General features: G+C 44.4%; 1 protein-coding gene across 1 annotated transcript in view; it reads right to left on the bottom strand.

The window, feature by feature from the left end:
* Positions 1-18,048, bottom strand: part of CSMD2 (CUB and Sushi multiple domains 2) — a 655,333-nt gene that overhangs the window by 202,094 nt on the left and 435,191 nt on the right. Inside the window, exons 15-17 of the mRNA XM_023232269.1 lie at positions 15,245-15,439; positions 1,289-1,427; positions 92-279 (exon numbers count right to left, since the gene is read on the bottom strand). Coding sequence (XP_023088037.1) covers positions 92-279; positions 1,289-1,427; positions 15,245-15,439 — 522 coding nt within the window. The remainder of the gene's footprint in view (positions 1-91; positions 280-1,288; positions 1,428-15,244; positions 15,440-18,048) is intronic.

The following is an 18,048-nucleotide window of genomic DNA, read 5'->3' as shown; positions in this document are numbered from 1 at the left end:
GGAGCCTGTGGTGGAGCATAGTCCTGAGGCCTCTGACTCAACTGGGTTGACCTTGTCATCCCTTTTCCTGAGCCCACCCACTGAGACTCACTCTCATAGCGGAGCTGGAAGCCGATGTCTGAGTGACTCTTGTCAGTAGAGAAGAGGAGGTAGAGGTAGTTGCTGGTGCTGATGAGGAACTGGGGAACCTGGGTCCCATGGTAAACCCCGATCAAGGGCGCTGAGTAAGTCCGCCCATCGCGTACTTCCAGGGTGTCATAGTTAACCTCGGTTTTGAATCTGCCAAATGACAGAAATGAAGCCTTCTTGAGAAATCCAACCTTATTAATTTGCAAATGACAAAAACCCTGCCTGACCCAGGGCTTCAGAACCACCAGATTTTGGCAGGCTGGGATCTTTTAATATAATTTACACACATTCACTAGTGATGCAGAAGGACCTTCTCCACTCTATTTAACATCCCTCCTCCTTCCATGGTCGGAAGCTGCTCTCATCCTCTCTGTGGCCTGATCTGTGAGCTAGCTTAAGACCTAGAGGTACAATGACTAGCCTCATGGAGGTCAGAACATTCTAGGCCATGTGTCAGCACACTAAAGCCTCAGGGCCAGATCTGGTCTATAGCCTGGAGAGCTAAGGATGGTTTTTACATTTGTAAAGAGATGCTAAAAAAAAAAAAAAAAAAGGCAAAGCAGAACATGCATCAGAGATATGCAAGTAGGCAAGTGGCCCACAAAGCCTAAAATATTTACCATCTGGCTCTTCACACACAAGTTTGCAGACTGCTATTCCAGGCCAGGAACACTTTGTCCGGAAGAAGTTTGTTTTCACATTTAGGTGACTACGTTCTCCACCCAAGGGGCATAGCCAGGGTGGGAGCTAGAAGTGGGCCACATGAGCGGGATTTGGGGCAGAGGTCGGGGGCTGCCTTCCCATGTTGGACATTTCCAGGAGAATGCTAGTCAGATGTCAGTGTCGTGCTTTAACATCTGATGGTGTCTGTCTGCCCACTCTCCCTCGTTGGGGGCTGGGGAGGGGGGCTCTAACATCCCAAATGGTACCCAAGCCTTCTTTTCACCCCTCCTGCCATAGTCCCCTAAACAGCACAAACCAAGCCCAAGGGCAGAGCCAGTGAGGTCTGCCCCACCCAGGGCAGTCTGGTCCAGTGTTCTCCAACCTTGCTGACATTTCAGCATTGGTACTGGTCCTCTATCCACCCTGGATTCCCTCCCACATGGCTCTGTAAAAATCTCCCCCTTGCCCTCTCCCCCAAGGCTGTGGTCACAAGCACCTGTCGAAGGTGATTTTGATGGGGTAGCCTGGCTGGGCCTCAATCACCCAGGCACAGCTCAAGGCATCCTTGTAGAAGCCAGGCCAGCCCGGAGAGAGGATGGTGCCGCTGGGCGAAGTCAGGTGACCACCGCAGGGAGCTGGGGGGACAGAAGGAAGAGAAGCAGCTTTCTTTGGGGATAAATGAGTAAACAAAGAGAAAATCTCTCTATAAAATGTGTCAGGCAACAAGTATTCTTTTTGTTTTTATGGAAAATTACATAAACTGTAAACTGTGAGTTTTGTCTACTGGGACCTTTATGGGTAGGTCCAGTTATATCATGTGGAGTGTTATTAAAGGCCAGAGGGGAGAAATGAAAAGAATCCCTTAAGCAGAGTCCATTTGTCATTCTAGAAGGGCTGAAGTACAGCTAATATTTGGGCCACACTGTGTTTTTCCTTTGTTCCTCACTCAATTGTCAGGCCTGAGGCAGGGGCATAGATCCAGCCAACCACCTCACATCTGGCCCTGGAGAGGGTCAGAACCCCAGGACCCTACAATTCAGATGCTCAGCTCAGGGCGCCGGTACTTCCTGCTTCACTGTAAACTCCAGGAGGGCATGGGATGTGTTGATTGTGTTACACAACTGGGTATCCCCAGCATTTAGCATGGTGCTTGGCATGCAGTTCTTCCTCAATGATTGCTGGTTGGATGAATAAATGAGTTAATGACAGGATGAATGAATACAGTCCAAGGCAGGGAATGCCACAGGACACTGGGAGGCCTAGGCACCGCTGCTGGCTGTCTCTGGTCTTGCAAACCCTTTTATTTATGCCTCTGCCCCCGTGTCCCATCCTGGGCTTCCCCACTCTCAGCTGCCTCTTTCTTACCGCCCGTGTCTCTTCCTGCAACCAGACCCTCAGCCCCTAAGGTAGTCATTAGAGCTATTCTTCTTTCAAGGGCATGTGATTGGATTTCATTGCCCACCCCTTTGGAAGTTATGCAAGGCCATGTGACTGCTGTGACCAATAAAATGAGAGCAGAAGTGCTGTACATCATGTCTCTGTGGAAACTTTACAAGCCTGTGTGCTTTCCTCTATTTCTCAGGTGGACACGTGAGACCTTGGAAGTGGGGAAGGGTGTGCCTATTGCTACATCCCATTGTGACAATACAGGTTTGCATCTCAGCAGTGAGGAGGGACTCTTTCTCGGCTCCATCTCAGCACAGGCCCAGCCTCTCTGCTTGTGTGACTTGCACAGTTTCCTTTTCCTGCCTTGGTAATTGTGGAAGCAAGTGTCAAGAGGGAAGTCCCATCTATCTAGGCCCCTAAGTGACTCTAAGGAGCCGACATCCCTGATGACCCATGTTAAATATGTAGCTTCAGTGGTCTCTGTCAGAAATAAGCTCCTGATTTTTAAGCCGCTGGGATGTGGAGGTTGGAAGTTGACACCATGTGGCCTAGTCCACTCAGACTAGCACACCTCCACAAGGCTGACGATGAGGATGATGATGACATCCACTACTACTGCTTCTGTCACTGCCATCACCACTGCCATTGACTGGGGGCTGACTCCACATCAGGCACTGAGCGTATATACATAATCATGTTCACTCTTTGCAAAACAAAATCCCCTGTGAGGCTGGTGCTATTATTACCTCCTAGGAAAGCTGAGGCTTATGGAGGTTGAGTAACTAGCCTTGGGTTAGCAAGTTGCAGAGCTTGGATTCAGACCTAGGCAAGACAGCGTAAATCCAGAGATGTTAAGCTAAGCCGCCTCCCATGTCAAAGGAACCTCTGTTCCTTTGTACTCTCTCTTTTTTTTTTTTTTTTTGAGATGGAGTCTTGCTCATCACCCAGGCTGGAGTGCCGTGGCACGATCTCGGCTCACTGCAAGCTCCGCCTACCAGGTTCATGCCATTCTCCTGTCTCAGCCTCCAGAGTAGCGGAGACTACAGGCGCCTGCCAACGCGCCCGGCTAATTTTTTGTTTTTAGCAGAGACGGGGTTTCACCGTCTTAGCCAGGATGGTCTCGATCTCCTGACCTTGTGATCCGCCCGCCTTGGCCTCCCAAAGTGCTGGGATTACAGGCGTGAGCCACTGCGCCCGGCCTGTACTCTCTTACTATGGAGCTATCAGATGCCAAAAATTCCCCGAAAAAGAATGGGGAGGAATAAAGAGCTACATAGCACTTCTCTCTTTGCAAAGTTTTGTAGATTTCTACAGGTAATCAGTTTCATAAAGATAGTCTAATATACCCAATCTTCTTTTTTTAATGCTATAATCTTCGAGAATTATCTAAAATAGTTGTCAAGTATTCTTAATAGAAACTTATATTAGGAAGTTTAATTAACAAAGAAGATTATAATAAGGGTAGTAGTAGTCAACTCTTACTGATGACTTACTATGCTAATTGTTACACATGTGTTATCTCATTTAAATGCATACATTTATGAAGTTATTATCCCTATTTTATAGAGAAGAAAACTAAGGCCAAGTAGGTTAAGAGACTAGATCAAGGACACAGAGCTAATGAAATTAGAGCTGAGATTGAATTTCAAGACTTCTGTCTCTAAATCCCCCTGTGACACATAATAGTGCTACAACCACAGCCGACAGTAATAAGCTCATGTGTACCGATAACTTACTACGTGTCAGGGCTTAATGTGGATTATCCTTGTGACAACAGCCACGCTAAATGGCACATACTATTATTAACCTCATTTTATAGGCAGGGATTATTACCCCATTTTCAGTAAATTGAGGCTTAGAGAAACTAAATAATTACATAGAGCTATATCAAACATTGGGAGAGTAAATTGTGTATGTGTATTGTCACTTTCTGGGTAACCCGCTTTCAAAACCCGTCCATCCATCTCACTGCAACTACTAATGCTTTCCTCTACTTCTCTGGTGGATACGTGAGACCTTGGAGGTGGGGAGGGGCGTGCCTATTGCTCCATCCCATTGTTACAATACAGGTTTGCATCTCAGCAGTGAGGAGGGACTCTTTCTTGGCTCCATCTCAGCACAGGCCCAGCCTCTCTGGTTGTTGGACTGTGATCTCCTCATTTACTTCCTGGGGAGCTATAGATCATGCAGTCTCCATTGCCTGTCTAGGACACTCTCCACCCAGTGCATACACATCAATGAAACCCCATCTGCAATCTCCAGAGAGGGAAATTCAATCCCTTCCTTTGGCGGTCACCACTTTGTTTTCTTTCTCTGCTGTGTTGCTTCATTAGTTTGGCTAGTTAATCTCTTCCTGTGCACCTGTGATTGTCCAGTGACCTCTCTATTCATTCTGTCCTTCACTTTCTCTGTTGTTCATCTTCATATTGCAGAGTGGTAGTTGCCTGGAAGGGATTTGGAGGGGAGGATTCTTAAATGCAATGTCTCTTTCACATTTGAAAAGATGATCAACCTCACTCTTAAAAAGAAAAATACATATTAAAAGCACAGTGAGATATTATTTCTCATCCATCAGATAGGCAAAATCCAAAGTTTAATGACAAATGAGGCCGTGAGAAACCAAGGATTCTAGTACCTTGCTGGTGAACGTGCAATATGGTACAACTGCTGTGCAGAGGAATTTGATAATATCCAACAAAATGCACATGCATTTACTCTCTGACCCAGCAATTCTATTTCTAGAACTCTCCCAAAGATACACTGGCAAAAATATGAAATGACATATATGTACAAGGTTATGCAAGGTGGCACTATTTGTGATAGCAAATGCATGGAAATAGCCCAAATGTTCAGTGGTACAGATCTAACTGAATAAACTAGGGTAATCAACAAAATGGACTGTTTATGCAGCTATAAAACAAGAATGAGGGATATTCTATATAATGTCATGGAGTGGTTCCCAGACTATGTTGTTAAGTGAATAAAAGCATGGTAGAGAATAATAGGTATAGTATGATTCTCTTTATCTAAGAAAGAGGTAGAGGCATACACACATATTCACTCATTAACAATCAATGAAAGGGTAAACCAAAAACTAAAACGATTATTCACAGAAGGATGGAGGGAACAGGGTAGAGAAGATAGGGATAGAAGCTAGGCTTTCTCAGAATATACTTTTTTTATATATTTAACTTTGGAACTATAAATATTTTAAATAATTAAAATGAAAGATTAAGCAAATCAATAAACTGATAAGCAATTTCTAAAAACTCAGAAGCAGAGTGAAATACATGAATGCAATACTAGGTTAGTTGGTGGCATAATCCTACATGAAGAAACTAGTAAAAGAGATTTTAAAACACAGTAATTTGATAGCCTACCTTAGTAGGATACAGAAAGAAACGAAAAAAAAAAAAAAAACCCTTAAACTATTTTCAGTAGTTATATGATTGTTGGTAGTTACTGGTATTACTGCTTTGCGACTCTTACAAATGAAGGTACCTGGGACAGAATATTGAAAGATGGGATGGGAGAGGCAGACAGGGAGCACGTAACAATGACTCTCAAGTACCACTGCACGGGATTTAGATTCATCTTACAATTTAGTGAGCAAAGAAGAACCTGGGAATCAAGGATATTTGCTGTGCATTTTAGCAAGATCACTCAAGTTGCAGTAAAGAAAATGTATCAGAAAGGGCAATATTGTTTAGGTGTCTGCTATAGAGTGTATATGGGAAACAAGGGTGTTAACTCAGTGATTTTGAAGTTGTGCTATGAATTGCAAAATTATATTAATGGTGTTGGGGACTGGGATTTTCAGCAAGAGTGAAAGGAGATATGGATATGATATTAAAGAAGTTAAGTAAAAAAGAAAAAGTGTTTTTACATTGGAAATGAAATAAATCCATGATGAATTTTCTTTTAAGAAGTACTTTCTAGCTGTGCTCATTGAAAAGGCTTAGAAACAGGAACCAAGTCAATAATAAAAAGTACCCCTACTACCCACATTTTAAATATCAGTTTCCACTAAAAGGAACCAGGGCTTCTAGGAGAAATAACTGATTCTAGGTCAGAGACAGAAATCATCCAAGATGATGTTAGGCCAACTTCAAAAGGTTCCCACTAGCCAGTGACACAATTTGAGCATTAATTAGAACAAACTGCAGTGGATTTAAATACATAAAATATGTTTGGATTGTAATGACATTTAAAAACGTGCAACTTTGGAAGGTGTTGGGGAATCAACTCATTAATATGAAAACAGGTAAATACAAATAATTATTTCCTTGCTTTTCCTTTACAAACTACATCTCAGAGTAACCAAATAGTTGATGAAGACAAGTTTTCTTTAAGTATAGCATTTCAGCTTATGAAAAAATAAATGATAGCATGTTACCATTTTGTAATCCCTAGGCTCTGATCATTAATGGTTCCTAATGACCCCAACAGAGAGATACCCAAATATTATATGATTCTGTTGGAGACATTGCCTACAAGATATTCTGGCTGAAAAAATGGAAGCTCAATCTGATTAAGTTTCTAGATCTTACTGCCAATTAAAGGAAACATAAAAGAGAGACAATCATGTTAAACAACCTCCCAGGGAAGCAACTGGCAAAATTCCGAATGCAGAAGACTTCTCATTCTGAATAATTCTCATTTATCTCTGGATAAAAGACCCAACTTCTGCAACAACAAAAAAAATCTCAAGGGGGTGGGGAGTAGACATCTATAGATTAGAAAAGACTTGAGACATATCAGCCAATTATAATGTATGAAGCTAACAAGGATACTGACTTAAAAATACTATCAAAGAACGTATTAGCCAATCATGAAAATTTGACTGTATTGAATAATTGTTTTTAGTTTTTTAAAATGATAGCAATGTGGTTATGTTTTAAAGAGTTAGTTTCATCTGTTGGAAACACATTCTAAAATGTTATAGATGAAGTGTGATGCCTGAAATTTGCTGCGAAATAATCCCAGAACCAGCAGGGTGGTGGTGGGGGGAATGGGTGGGGGTCTAAATGGAAACAAAATAGGCCATGAGTTTATAATTGTTGAGGTTGACTGATAGGTACATGGGGGTTCGTTATACTATTCTCTCTGTTTTGGTATGGGTTTGAAGTTTTTCATTTAAACAAGGTGAAGGCAAAATCAGGGAAACACACACATGCCTGTGTGCGTGCACATGCATACACACATACAAAGAAAAGAAGGAAAAAGAAGGGGGGGATCCTCCCTTGAATAGGGAGAAGAGCTCAGTAATAAGACAAAAGAGGGACTCTGTGCCTGTCCCAGCACCTGGTACTCACTAGATGCTCAATATTTGTTGAAGGAATGAAATACTGGTTGATAGGTAGGGATAATGTGTGTTATGGATGGAATTGTGTCCTCCCCAAATGTATAGGTTGAAAGCCTAGCCACCAATGTGACTGCATTTGGAGAGAGAGCCTTTCAGGAGGTAAATAAGGTTAAATGAGGTCATGAGGATAGAGCCCTATTCCAGTAGGACTGGTGTCCTCATTACAAGAGGATGATACCCTGGGTGCCTGTGCACGGGAAACAGGCCATGTGAGAACACAGAGAGGAAATGGGCATCTGCAAGCCAAGGAGAGAAGCTTCAGGAGAAACCAACCCTTCCAGTACCTTGATCTTGAACTTCCAGCTTTCAGAGCTGTGAGAAAATAAATTTCTGTTGTTTAAGGCACCCAGTCTGTGGCACTGTGTTATAGCAGCCCAGGCTGACTGATACACTGAGCTTCTAACGAGGGGTTGCTGTCCCCTGTGAGGGATGAGCCAGTTCTCCTGACCTTGATGCTAAAGTGGTACAAGACAAAGAGGAATAGGGAATGGTGACAGAATAGAATACAAAAAACAAATACTCATTGAGCATTGAGCTCTACAACATGCCAGATGCTGACCTTCATGTATGCTTTCACTTTCCCTATGTGTTAGTCTTCACAGCCACCTATAAGGCGGGCACAGACACTAGCCTCATTTCATAGCTGAGGGAACATACCTGAGGTACAAAAAGCTTAGGTGACTGGCCAGGAACACACACTAGGAAGTCGCAGGGTCAGGATTTAAACCTGGGCGGTCCAGCTCCACAGCCTGCATTTTTAACCACTATGGGTGGACATGGGAATGCCCACCTCAACCACTGCTTCTGTAACGGAATGTAGGCTGCTGCTAAAGGGGTTTTGTTGACTAGTTGTCCGGTGTGAGTGACCAGAAGTAGTTGGAAGTCCTTTCCTCTGATCAGAGTGACTCTGGAGTTACTCAGCCCTGCAGCTGGAAGTGTGACCTCCTACTCTCCAGCCCTGCCCCCCCCACTACCCACCTGTGCCCCTCACCACCTGTTTTCCACTGTTTTGTGGTAGAATACAAGCAGAATGAACTTGGACTCAGACCTCACTTGGAGGTTAAAAGTGATAATTCTGGAATCAGAATATCTGGATTTGAACCTTGACTCTCTCATTCACTTAGCTGTAGTCTTAAGCAAGTTATGTAACCATTTTGAGCTACAGTTTCTTCATTTGTGAAGTGAGGATAACAATACCTCCTTCATGAGGTTGTCATGAAGATTCAGTGGGGCAGTGGATGTTGATATGGTTAGGCTCTGTGTCTCCACTCAAGTCTCACCTCGAATTGTAATTCCCATAATCCCTGCATGTCAAGGGCAGGACCAGGTGGAGGTAATCGGATCATAGGGGCAGTTTCCCCCATGCTGCTCTCATGATAGCGAGTCGTAGGAGATTTGATGGTTTTATAAGCATCTGGCATTTCCCCTGCTTGCACTCACTCTGTCCTGATGCCCTGTGAAGAAGGTGCCTGTTTCTCTTTTTGCTTTTCACCATGATTGTAAGTTTCCTGAGGCCTCCCCAGCAATGTGAAACTGTGAATCAATTAAACCTCTTTCCTTTATAAATTACCCAGTCTTGGTATTTCTTCATAGCAATGTGAGAATGGACTAATATAGATGTAAAGCAATTGGCCTGGTATTTGGCGCATAGTACGTGCTCAATGATGACTAGCTGGGTGATTTTGGGAAAGTCAACTCACCTCACTGTTTTTCCAGATTCTCATGGATAAAGCATAATTACATCTTTCTCACAAGAGTGGCAAGAAGATTATATGAGAGATTGCTAGAAACCCAATAACTGCCCTTACAGTTCTTCTTTAGATGCCTAAATGAGCTACCACCACCACTTAGATTTCTTTGTGGTCATGAGGAGAACTGACCTTCTTTCTTTATTACAGGACTTGCTTTTTTCCTGATTTTAAAAGTAACACATTTGGTGTAGATAGAGAATAAATGTGGATGTGTTTATACCAAACTGTTAAACCATTTTCCTCTGGGGAGTGGGATTGGGAAGTGAGCATTTTTACTTTGAGCTGTATTGCACTTGTGCATTGTTTGAAATTTTTACAACCACCAAGTATTCCTTTATTTATTTATTTGACAGAGTCTAGCTCTGTCGCCCAGGCTGGAGTGCAGTGGTACAATCATAGCCCACTGTAGCCTCTAATTCCCAGGCCCAAGCAATCCTCCAAGTATTTCTTTAAAAATTAGAAAATGAAAATACAGGGGCCAGGTGTGGTGGCTCAGGCCTGTAATGCCCACACTTTGGGAGGCCGAGGCTGGCAGATCATGAGGTCAGGAGTTTGAGACCAGTCTGGCCAACACAGCGAAACACCATCTCTACTAAGAATACAAAAATTAGCCAGGCATGGTGGCATACACCTGTAGTCCTAGCTACTCGGGAGGCTGAGGAAGGAGAATCACTTGAACGCAGGAGGCGGAGGCTGCAGTGAGCCAAGATCACGCCACTGCACTCCAGCCTGGACGACAGAGCAAGACTCCATCTCAAAAAAAAAAAAAAATGCACACTCACTGTAGATAATTTATCTTTTTTGTGTGTATTTCTTGCAAGCAGAATATTCTTAAAGCTCAGCTCTTTGTCTTTTAATAGGGAGTTTAATTACCTTTATTATCATAACTGATATGTTTGTCTTACTGCTGTCATTTTGTTTCATGCTGTCAATTTCCGACATTTCCATGTGGTGTCCTGTCTTCTTTGTCTTATGCATTAGGCAATATGTTTCCTTTTAATTTTCTACGGGGATGTGGAAAGTAGAAATCCTGCTTTTCATTCTATTTGGAGATGCTTTTAAGTCTTTCATAGATGTGTTGGAAACCATATTCTCTCCAGTGATATAATTCAAGAAAAGTACAGTAACAGGGTAGCCAAGAGTCTGGATTTGAATTCTGGCTCCGTCACTTACAAGCTGGGAAGATCCTAGGCAGGTGCCTTAACCTCTCTGTGCCCAAGGAGGGATAATAACGACATCTATTTCCTAGACTGGTGCAAGGTTGAAATGAGGCGACTCTGTCAGACACTTATCCTAGTGGGGTCTGATTATTTTTCCTTAAAAGAGTCAAGGAAGAGGTAAGTGTAGGGGAGAGAAAGGCAGGCAGGTACTCCGGTGTAGCTACCTTCACTACCCAGAAGTCTTTCTTGGGAAATTTCTGATTTTAAACATAAGGGACTCCTATGTCCTGTGAACTCAAGATCACAGACTTGGTCACTCGAGGCCGTTCGCTTCTGTATTGTCTAAGGCTGCTGTTGTATTAGGACAGCAGAGTTAGAGCCCACACAGTCAAAAATACTTCCTAGCTGGCCCTTTAAGAAAAACTTTGCCGACCCCTGCTTTAGATCCTCCAGATAATCATCCTTCTTTCTAAATTTAGGAGAAGCCATCGTCTCTCTTGTCCTATTATAGCCTCTCAAAAGCTAAGTGGCTCTTAGCATATATTAAAAGATTTTCTAAAAGACCATTAGCTTCCGCATTTAATTGTCCACAAGGTGGGGATACTTAATCAAAAACAAAACTAGAAAAAACCGGAAAAGACAAAGATGCTGATTGCAAAGCAGAGCTCTACCAAGGCTCAGACAAAAGGAGGGAGAGGAGCCAAGAAGGGAAAGGTTCCCAGGGGCTTATTTAGCCAGCTCGTCTAAGATTTTAAGGCTGGGATTCAGCCACCCTAAGTGGCATCAGGCTGTCACACTCTGGCTGATGTGCTACTCCCTAGATCCCTGAAAACCATGCTGGCATCAAATGCCCATCACTCTGAGAAAACCGAGGAGGCTCTCCCTGGGGTCAGGGTCTCCAGTAGACTGTCCCTTACTTCTGGGGTCTACTGCCCCAACCCTACAGCCTTTCCCCCTCCAGGGATAGAATGAACAAGATCTTTTTAACTTTAAAATGAAGACCTTGCTTATGAAATAGTGAGCCACTTGAAGATCCATTAACAAAGGTCAAATTATCTCACGTGTTCATACATGGTCTTGAGAGTTTCAATGCATTGCAGAGCTAAAGTCTAGGAGCACTTGATTCAGGAGGGTAGGGGGTGGAGAGGAGGATTGTGCAGTTACTAAGTCCTGAGAGTTCCTCAGAGGGGTCAACTCATTTGAGACTAAGTCCCTGCAGGTTCAGGGGCAATGGGAATCTGGCCTTCTGCCCTGAGACTGCTCACAATCTTGGTGGGGAGACAGAACCAAGGCCTGTAGAACTGGTAAATGTAATAATGGTAAGAACCAGTATCCAAGAGAGTGGTCCAGTAGTGGTGGCCCATGAAAAATAATAGAAATTAGGAGAAGGAAGATATCAAGTGAGCCAGAGACAGCAGGGAAGATCTCAGAGAAATGAACCAACACAATGAAAACTAAAGACATTATAAGTGGTCAATGAGTGCGAGGGAAAACGAGGGGGCTGGTCTGTAGGAAGGTGAAAGACCACTGATTGACAACCCTCCAGACTGGGTTCTGCATGGATGTTTTGTACAGTGACCTGTTCCACCAGCAATTACTCCATCAGATATACATACTTATTCCCCTGTTGCCAATGAGGGACCTGAGGTCTAGGTCTAGTTGCTTAACCTAAGCCTGCTAGTTCTACAGCTGGGAAGCATGGCAACTGAGTTTCATGTTGTTTCTCTAACTCCACAGCTTCCGTTCTTTCCAAAAGTGCTGATTGTGCTGGGGAAGAATGGCAGATGAGGTTGTATAGACCACACTGTGGGAAGCTTGGAAGTCAGAAAGAAATGTCTATTCATGTCATGGTTGGGGCAAGTTCCTGGGAGGATGGAAATGCGCCACTTGATCCTCCAAAGTAGAGCAAATACTGATCTGATTGGTCCAATGAACAAATCGTTAAAATCAAGTTAACGCTGATGGTCAACACTTATTGAGTGCTACCTCTCACCAGGCACTGCTCCAAGAACTGCGCATGCTCAAGACAACTCTGCAAGGAGGTTCCCATTATCGACCTGCATTTTACAGTGGGGCAACTGAGGCACAGAGAGGTCAAGTCACTTCCCCAGGGTGGCTTGGATGATATGTTGCAGGGTGGAGACAGCAGGCGGTCTGGTGAGAGTCGGGGCTCTGGAGGCATTTCATTTATATGCTTCTCATTAGGGAGGCTCTAGCCTAGTTAAAAGGCCATTCATTCATTCATTCATTCAGTGATTCATCAACCAGTATTGATTGAGCATCTACCAAGTGTCAAACAACACGCCAGCTGTGGGAATGTGAAGTCGAGGAACACACCCTAACCTCATGGAGCGTACATGACAGTGAGGGCGCAGCTTATGAGGACTTACTTTATACCAGGACTGCCTACTCCATACACATCTGATAATTATCATTATCCCTCTTTTTTTTCCAGCTGGAAAATACAAAGGCTCAAGGGGAAAAGTGAATTGCCAGGATCCCAGCCTGGGCCCCTCTCACTCAAATGCCCACCTGGACCCCTTGCCACCTCCAGTGTTCTCAGTGGTCCTTCGTCTCCCACCCACCCATCTGTAAGCTCTGGGTAATACTCTCTCTCAGGCATACTCCCTTATTCATTCTCCTGTCCTTCCTGTTCATGGCCACAATGCCCAGATTTGAGTTTAGGAATTGGGTAAGCCAAGAGGTCTTAAGTCTCTATCCTCTTTCTATTACATGAAATGTGAGGAAGAAGGTTTCTGCCTCCTAAAAGGAGAGAATCACATCCTTCGTCTCCTTGGACACTGTCAGTTTCCCCAAGGGGCCCTTGGGATACTCACTATTCATCCATTATTCACAAATATTTATTAAGTACCTATTTTGTGCCAGCCACCATGGTTGGTACACAATGCTTGGCACACAAATTTGCCTGGTGCACAAATGCTTGGTACGCCATGCTTGGTACATAAATTTAACCTGACTCCTGCCTCAAGAAGCTTTATCTGAAAATCTAGGTAGTACCATTCAGGACATAGGCATGGGCAAGGACTTCATGTCTAAAACACCAAAAGCAACGGCAGCAAAAGCCAAAATTGACAAATGGGATCTCATTAAACTAAAGAGCTTCTGCACAGCAAAAGAAACTACCATCAGAGTGAACAGGCAACCTACAGAATGGGAGAAAATTTTTGCAATCTACTCATCTGACAAAGGGCTAATTTCCAGAATCTACAAAGAACTCAAACAAATATACAAGAAAAAAACAAACAACCCCATCCAAAAGTGGGGAAAGGATATGAACAGACATTTCTCAAAAGAAGACATTCATACAGCCAACAGACACATGAAAAAATGCTCATCATCACTGGCCATCAGAGAAATGCAAATCAAAACCACAATGAGATACCATCTCACACCAGTTAGAATGGCAATCATTAAAAAATCAGGAAACAATAGGTGTTGGAGAGGATGTGGAGAAATAGGAACACTTTTACACTGTTGGTGGGATTGTAAACTAGTTCAACCATTATGGAAAACAGTATGGCGATTCCTCAAGGACCTAGAACTAGATGTACCATATGACCCAGCCATCCCACTACTGGGTATATACCCAAAGGATTATAAATTATGCTACTACAAAGACACATGCACACGTATGTTTATTGCGGCACTATTCACAATAGCAAAGACTTGGAATCAACCCAAATGTCCATCAGTGACAGACTGGATTAAGAAAATGTGGCACATATACACCATGGAATACTATGCAGCCATAAAAAAGGATGAGTTTGCGTCCTTTGTAGGGACATGGATGCAGCTGGAAACCATCATTCTTAGCAAACTATCACAAGAAGAGAAAACCAAACACCGCATGTTCTCACTCATAGGTGGGAACTGAACGATGAGCTCACTTGGACTCGGGAAGGGGAACATCACACACTGGGGCCTATCATGGGGAGGGGGGAGGGGGGAGGGATTGCATTGGGGAGTTATACCTGATATAAATGATGAATTGATGGGTGCTGACGAGTTGATGGGTGCAGCACACCAACATGGCACATGTATACATATGTAACCTGCACGTTCTGCACATGTACCCTAGAACTTAAAGTATAATAAAAAAAAAAAAAAAAGAAGCTTTATCTGTATTTTAAATGTTTGTAGTTTGGTGGAACAGATGGCTGGTCTTACAAATTGAGTCAAAAACTGTCTTGTGTGGCGAGGCAGGACTGAGGAGCTGCCATCATAAGCCGTGTGCTTGCTGCAAGCTGTGTTTCTTCTGGCTGGTTGGCCCTGAGTCTCCTGGAGATTGACCATGAGGATATCAATTCAGCATTTAACAGGGCACAAAGGCCGAGACTGGGAGACATCCCAGGGAATTGGGGAAAATTAACATGTGGAGAAGGGAAGAGTGGTAGGCACCTTGAAAGACCCGAAAACTCGCAGCACTGCCAATGCTACTTTGGGCTGTTGGAGCTCCCCTGGGCAGAAGCTGGAAACAGGGCTCTTAATGGCCGTGATATTGAGAGAGTTCTCATTTGAAAGAAGAGGTGCTTTTGATGCCTGACGTCCAGAGCTCTTTCTCTAATCTCTGCTTATGATATAAATTCCTGTGCACAGTGTCCTTATGAAGCCCCTGCTATTCCATCATAAGGGTGAGAGAGTGGCCCTCAGTCCCAGGAGAAGAGCAAGGACAAATACAGAAAGGAACCACCATGGCCTGGGCTTCTTGCTCCCCCTCCCCAGCCTCTCTGGCTGACAACAGCTGCCGCCCCCAGCCTGCAGGCACATACCTTCACACCGCAGCACAGCGCTGTTCCAGACCACACTGCCCTCCTTCAGGACACAGGTGATGGTCTCTGAGCCCTGAGTCCCAAGGAAGCCTTCATCACAGAGGAAGGAGATGGAGCTGCCCAGCTGGAGGCTGTCCCCAAACCGTTTGCCATTTACTGGAACGCCAGGATCCGGGCACTCATTGTGTCGGAAGGCTGTGTAGATGGAGTTCAAGGACAAGATCAGACACTGCTGGAGTAGAGAAGAATCCTCAAAGAAAACAAGCTTCCTTGGGATGGTAAACCCTAGAACTCCACCACCTCCCCAAGAACTTGCCAGGTTGGAGGGAGAGCTAGACATCCTAGGACCTGGCCATCAAGCAGGTGCTCATTAAACTTGATTTCCTGCCTTCCCGAGCACCTAATCCCACCACTGCATTCTAATGGACATTTATAGATCAGACAGTAAGCTAAGTGTTTCTGCTGTTAGCTCACTTACACCATATAAGGATTCTATAAAGTGGATCTTGTTACCCTGCTCTACAAATGAAGAAACTGAGGCTCAGTGTGGTTAATGAGCTGATCTGTCTCCTCAATGTCAAATCCATTCCACGTTTCCCTAACTTCAGACAGTTATGGGATCATTTCTGCCTGAGGTGAGCCGGACTCTCAATCCTGTGATGCTAATAAGACTCTAAGCATCATAAAGGAGGTGCCCTAGAATTAACCCTGTCTGAAGCTATTTCCTTTATTTCCTTGCCTATTGACAGGGCTGCCTCTCACTCTACCCAGGCAATTGATAATGCAAAGAGTGGAGAGAGGACAGAGTCAGAACGCTGCAGATTTAATCGTGCTTTGCCTCTTATTTGTTACATGGTCCTGGACAACTTATGCAATCCTGATGAGCCTTAGTTTCCTGACTGATAATATGGAGATCATCCTTCACCTGCAGGGTCATTCTGAGATAGAAATAAAATGAAAGTTGATGTGAATATGAGAGTGGCGAGTGTTTGGTGCAGCACATGACAGATTGTAAGTGCTAACTGAAGATGAGTTCCCTTCCTTCTTCCCTCCTCTGCATGGGAAGATACTCTTTCCTGCTCGGTCTCTACCAAGCATGTTCCCTGCCTTCCTCCAGCAGGGGTGTCACAGTTCTCTCACTAAATGTCTCTGAAGCCAGGCTCTATTTGCACCCCTGTTGTTCTGAGGATGGCAACTTTCCAGTGGAGACCAGGATCTAAGGCTGCATGCGTATAGGCCACTTGAAAAAAAAATGTCTAGGCCTCTGAAATTCCCTAGTGATAGAAACACTTGCACATTCAGAAACAGCAGTGACCCAGGAGACTGTTGGATCTTGCTAGAGGCAAGAGGCCTGCAAACCTGACCCTTCCCATTGCAGATGAAGTAAGGGAGTCTCTGATGTGGAAATGACCGTGATGATCCCATGCAGGGCTTCAGCTGAGTGCCCAATACCCTTCCATTTGAACGCCTAGGTCAGCCCGGACTTGAGTCTCCCAACCTTTCTTCGTTGAAAACTATGACCATGAAGTCACCCTGACCCATGAAGTCCCACATGTGTGGGAAAAAAAAGTGATGCCTGGGGCCTAGAAGTCCAGGCATTTTTCTTTCAAACCCATCAGTCATACACACGCAGGCACAGATACACACACCCACATATGAACACACACATGCATGTATACACACACACACGCAAATGCACAAAGCAGGAATATGGAGATATTTCCAACATCTAGGAGCAAAAGCTGTGAGTCAAGGACCCACTTCTCCCTGTGTACATTTCCAAACCTCAGTTTTCTGGCATGTGAAAGGGGTAGATCTTGTTTTATGGAGCTTTTGTTGTGAGGCTTCCAGTGATGACTGTTGAGTGCTCAGCACCAGGTTCAGCCCATAGTAGGCGCTCAATAAATGGCAGCTACTGTCATCGTTGTTCATTATGTTCCATGTGGAAGAAGAATTAGCCTTGTTCCCAGGAGTTCTAGGGGTGGAGGTAGGATCACTGATCCTTGTCACAGGGACACAGATGTGCCTGCCAGCTGTGGAGAGAGCTGTCTGAGGCGGCAAGCTCCCTGACACTGGGCAAATTCAATCTCAGCCTTGGTGATCATCAGTCGGGATGTAGGAGGAGATTAAAGTCCTGTGGGAGAGACTACACTAATTCCCTGACTCTTGGCCATGGATGATTGTTCCATTGACTGCATCCAGATCGCCTCAGAAGCCTACCAAAAATGTAGAGTCTGGGGCTCCATCCCTTTAGTGATTCTAATTCAGCAGGTCTAGGATGCGACCCAGATTCTTAAAAATTCTTTCTATCAATCCATCCAACTGTCTATTTGTATAAATGCATGAAAACTATCTGATACCTGTAATAGCATCCATCAATTGTTGGCAAGGATCATTTCTGGCTGGGGGGATTTTGGGTGGTGGTTAACATCTCTCCTTTGACCTGTCCCGTTTTTGGAGTATTTACATATTGGGTGTGTATCATTTTTACAATGGTAGAGAAACCTTGGAAAGAAATACGAGTAAGAGCTATCCTCAGGCTGGGCACGGTGGCTCAAGCCTGTAATCCCAGCACTTTGGGAGGCGGAGACGGGTGGATCACGAGGTCAGGAGATTGAAACCATCCTGGCTAACACACTGAAACCCCGTCTCTATTAAAAAAAAAAAATACAAAAAACTAGCTGGGCGAGGTGGCAGGTGTCTGTAGTCCCAGCTACTCAGGGGGCTGAGGCAGGAGAATGGCGTGAACCTGGGAGGCGGAGCTTGCACTGAGCTGAGATCCGGCCACTGCACTCCAGCCTGGG

Source organism: Piliocolobus tephrosceles, chromosome 1 (assembly GCF_002776525.5).
Source record: "Piliocolobus tephrosceles isolate RC106 chromosome 1, ASM277652v3, whole genome shotgun sequence".
NCBI classification, from domain to species: domain Eukaryota; kingdom Metazoa; phylum Chordata; class Mammalia; order Primates; family Cercopithecidae; genus Piliocolobus; species Piliocolobus tephrosceles.
The sequence above is the reverse complement of the archived record's forward strand: the minus strand, read 5'-3'. Positions and strand labels throughout refer to the sequence as shown.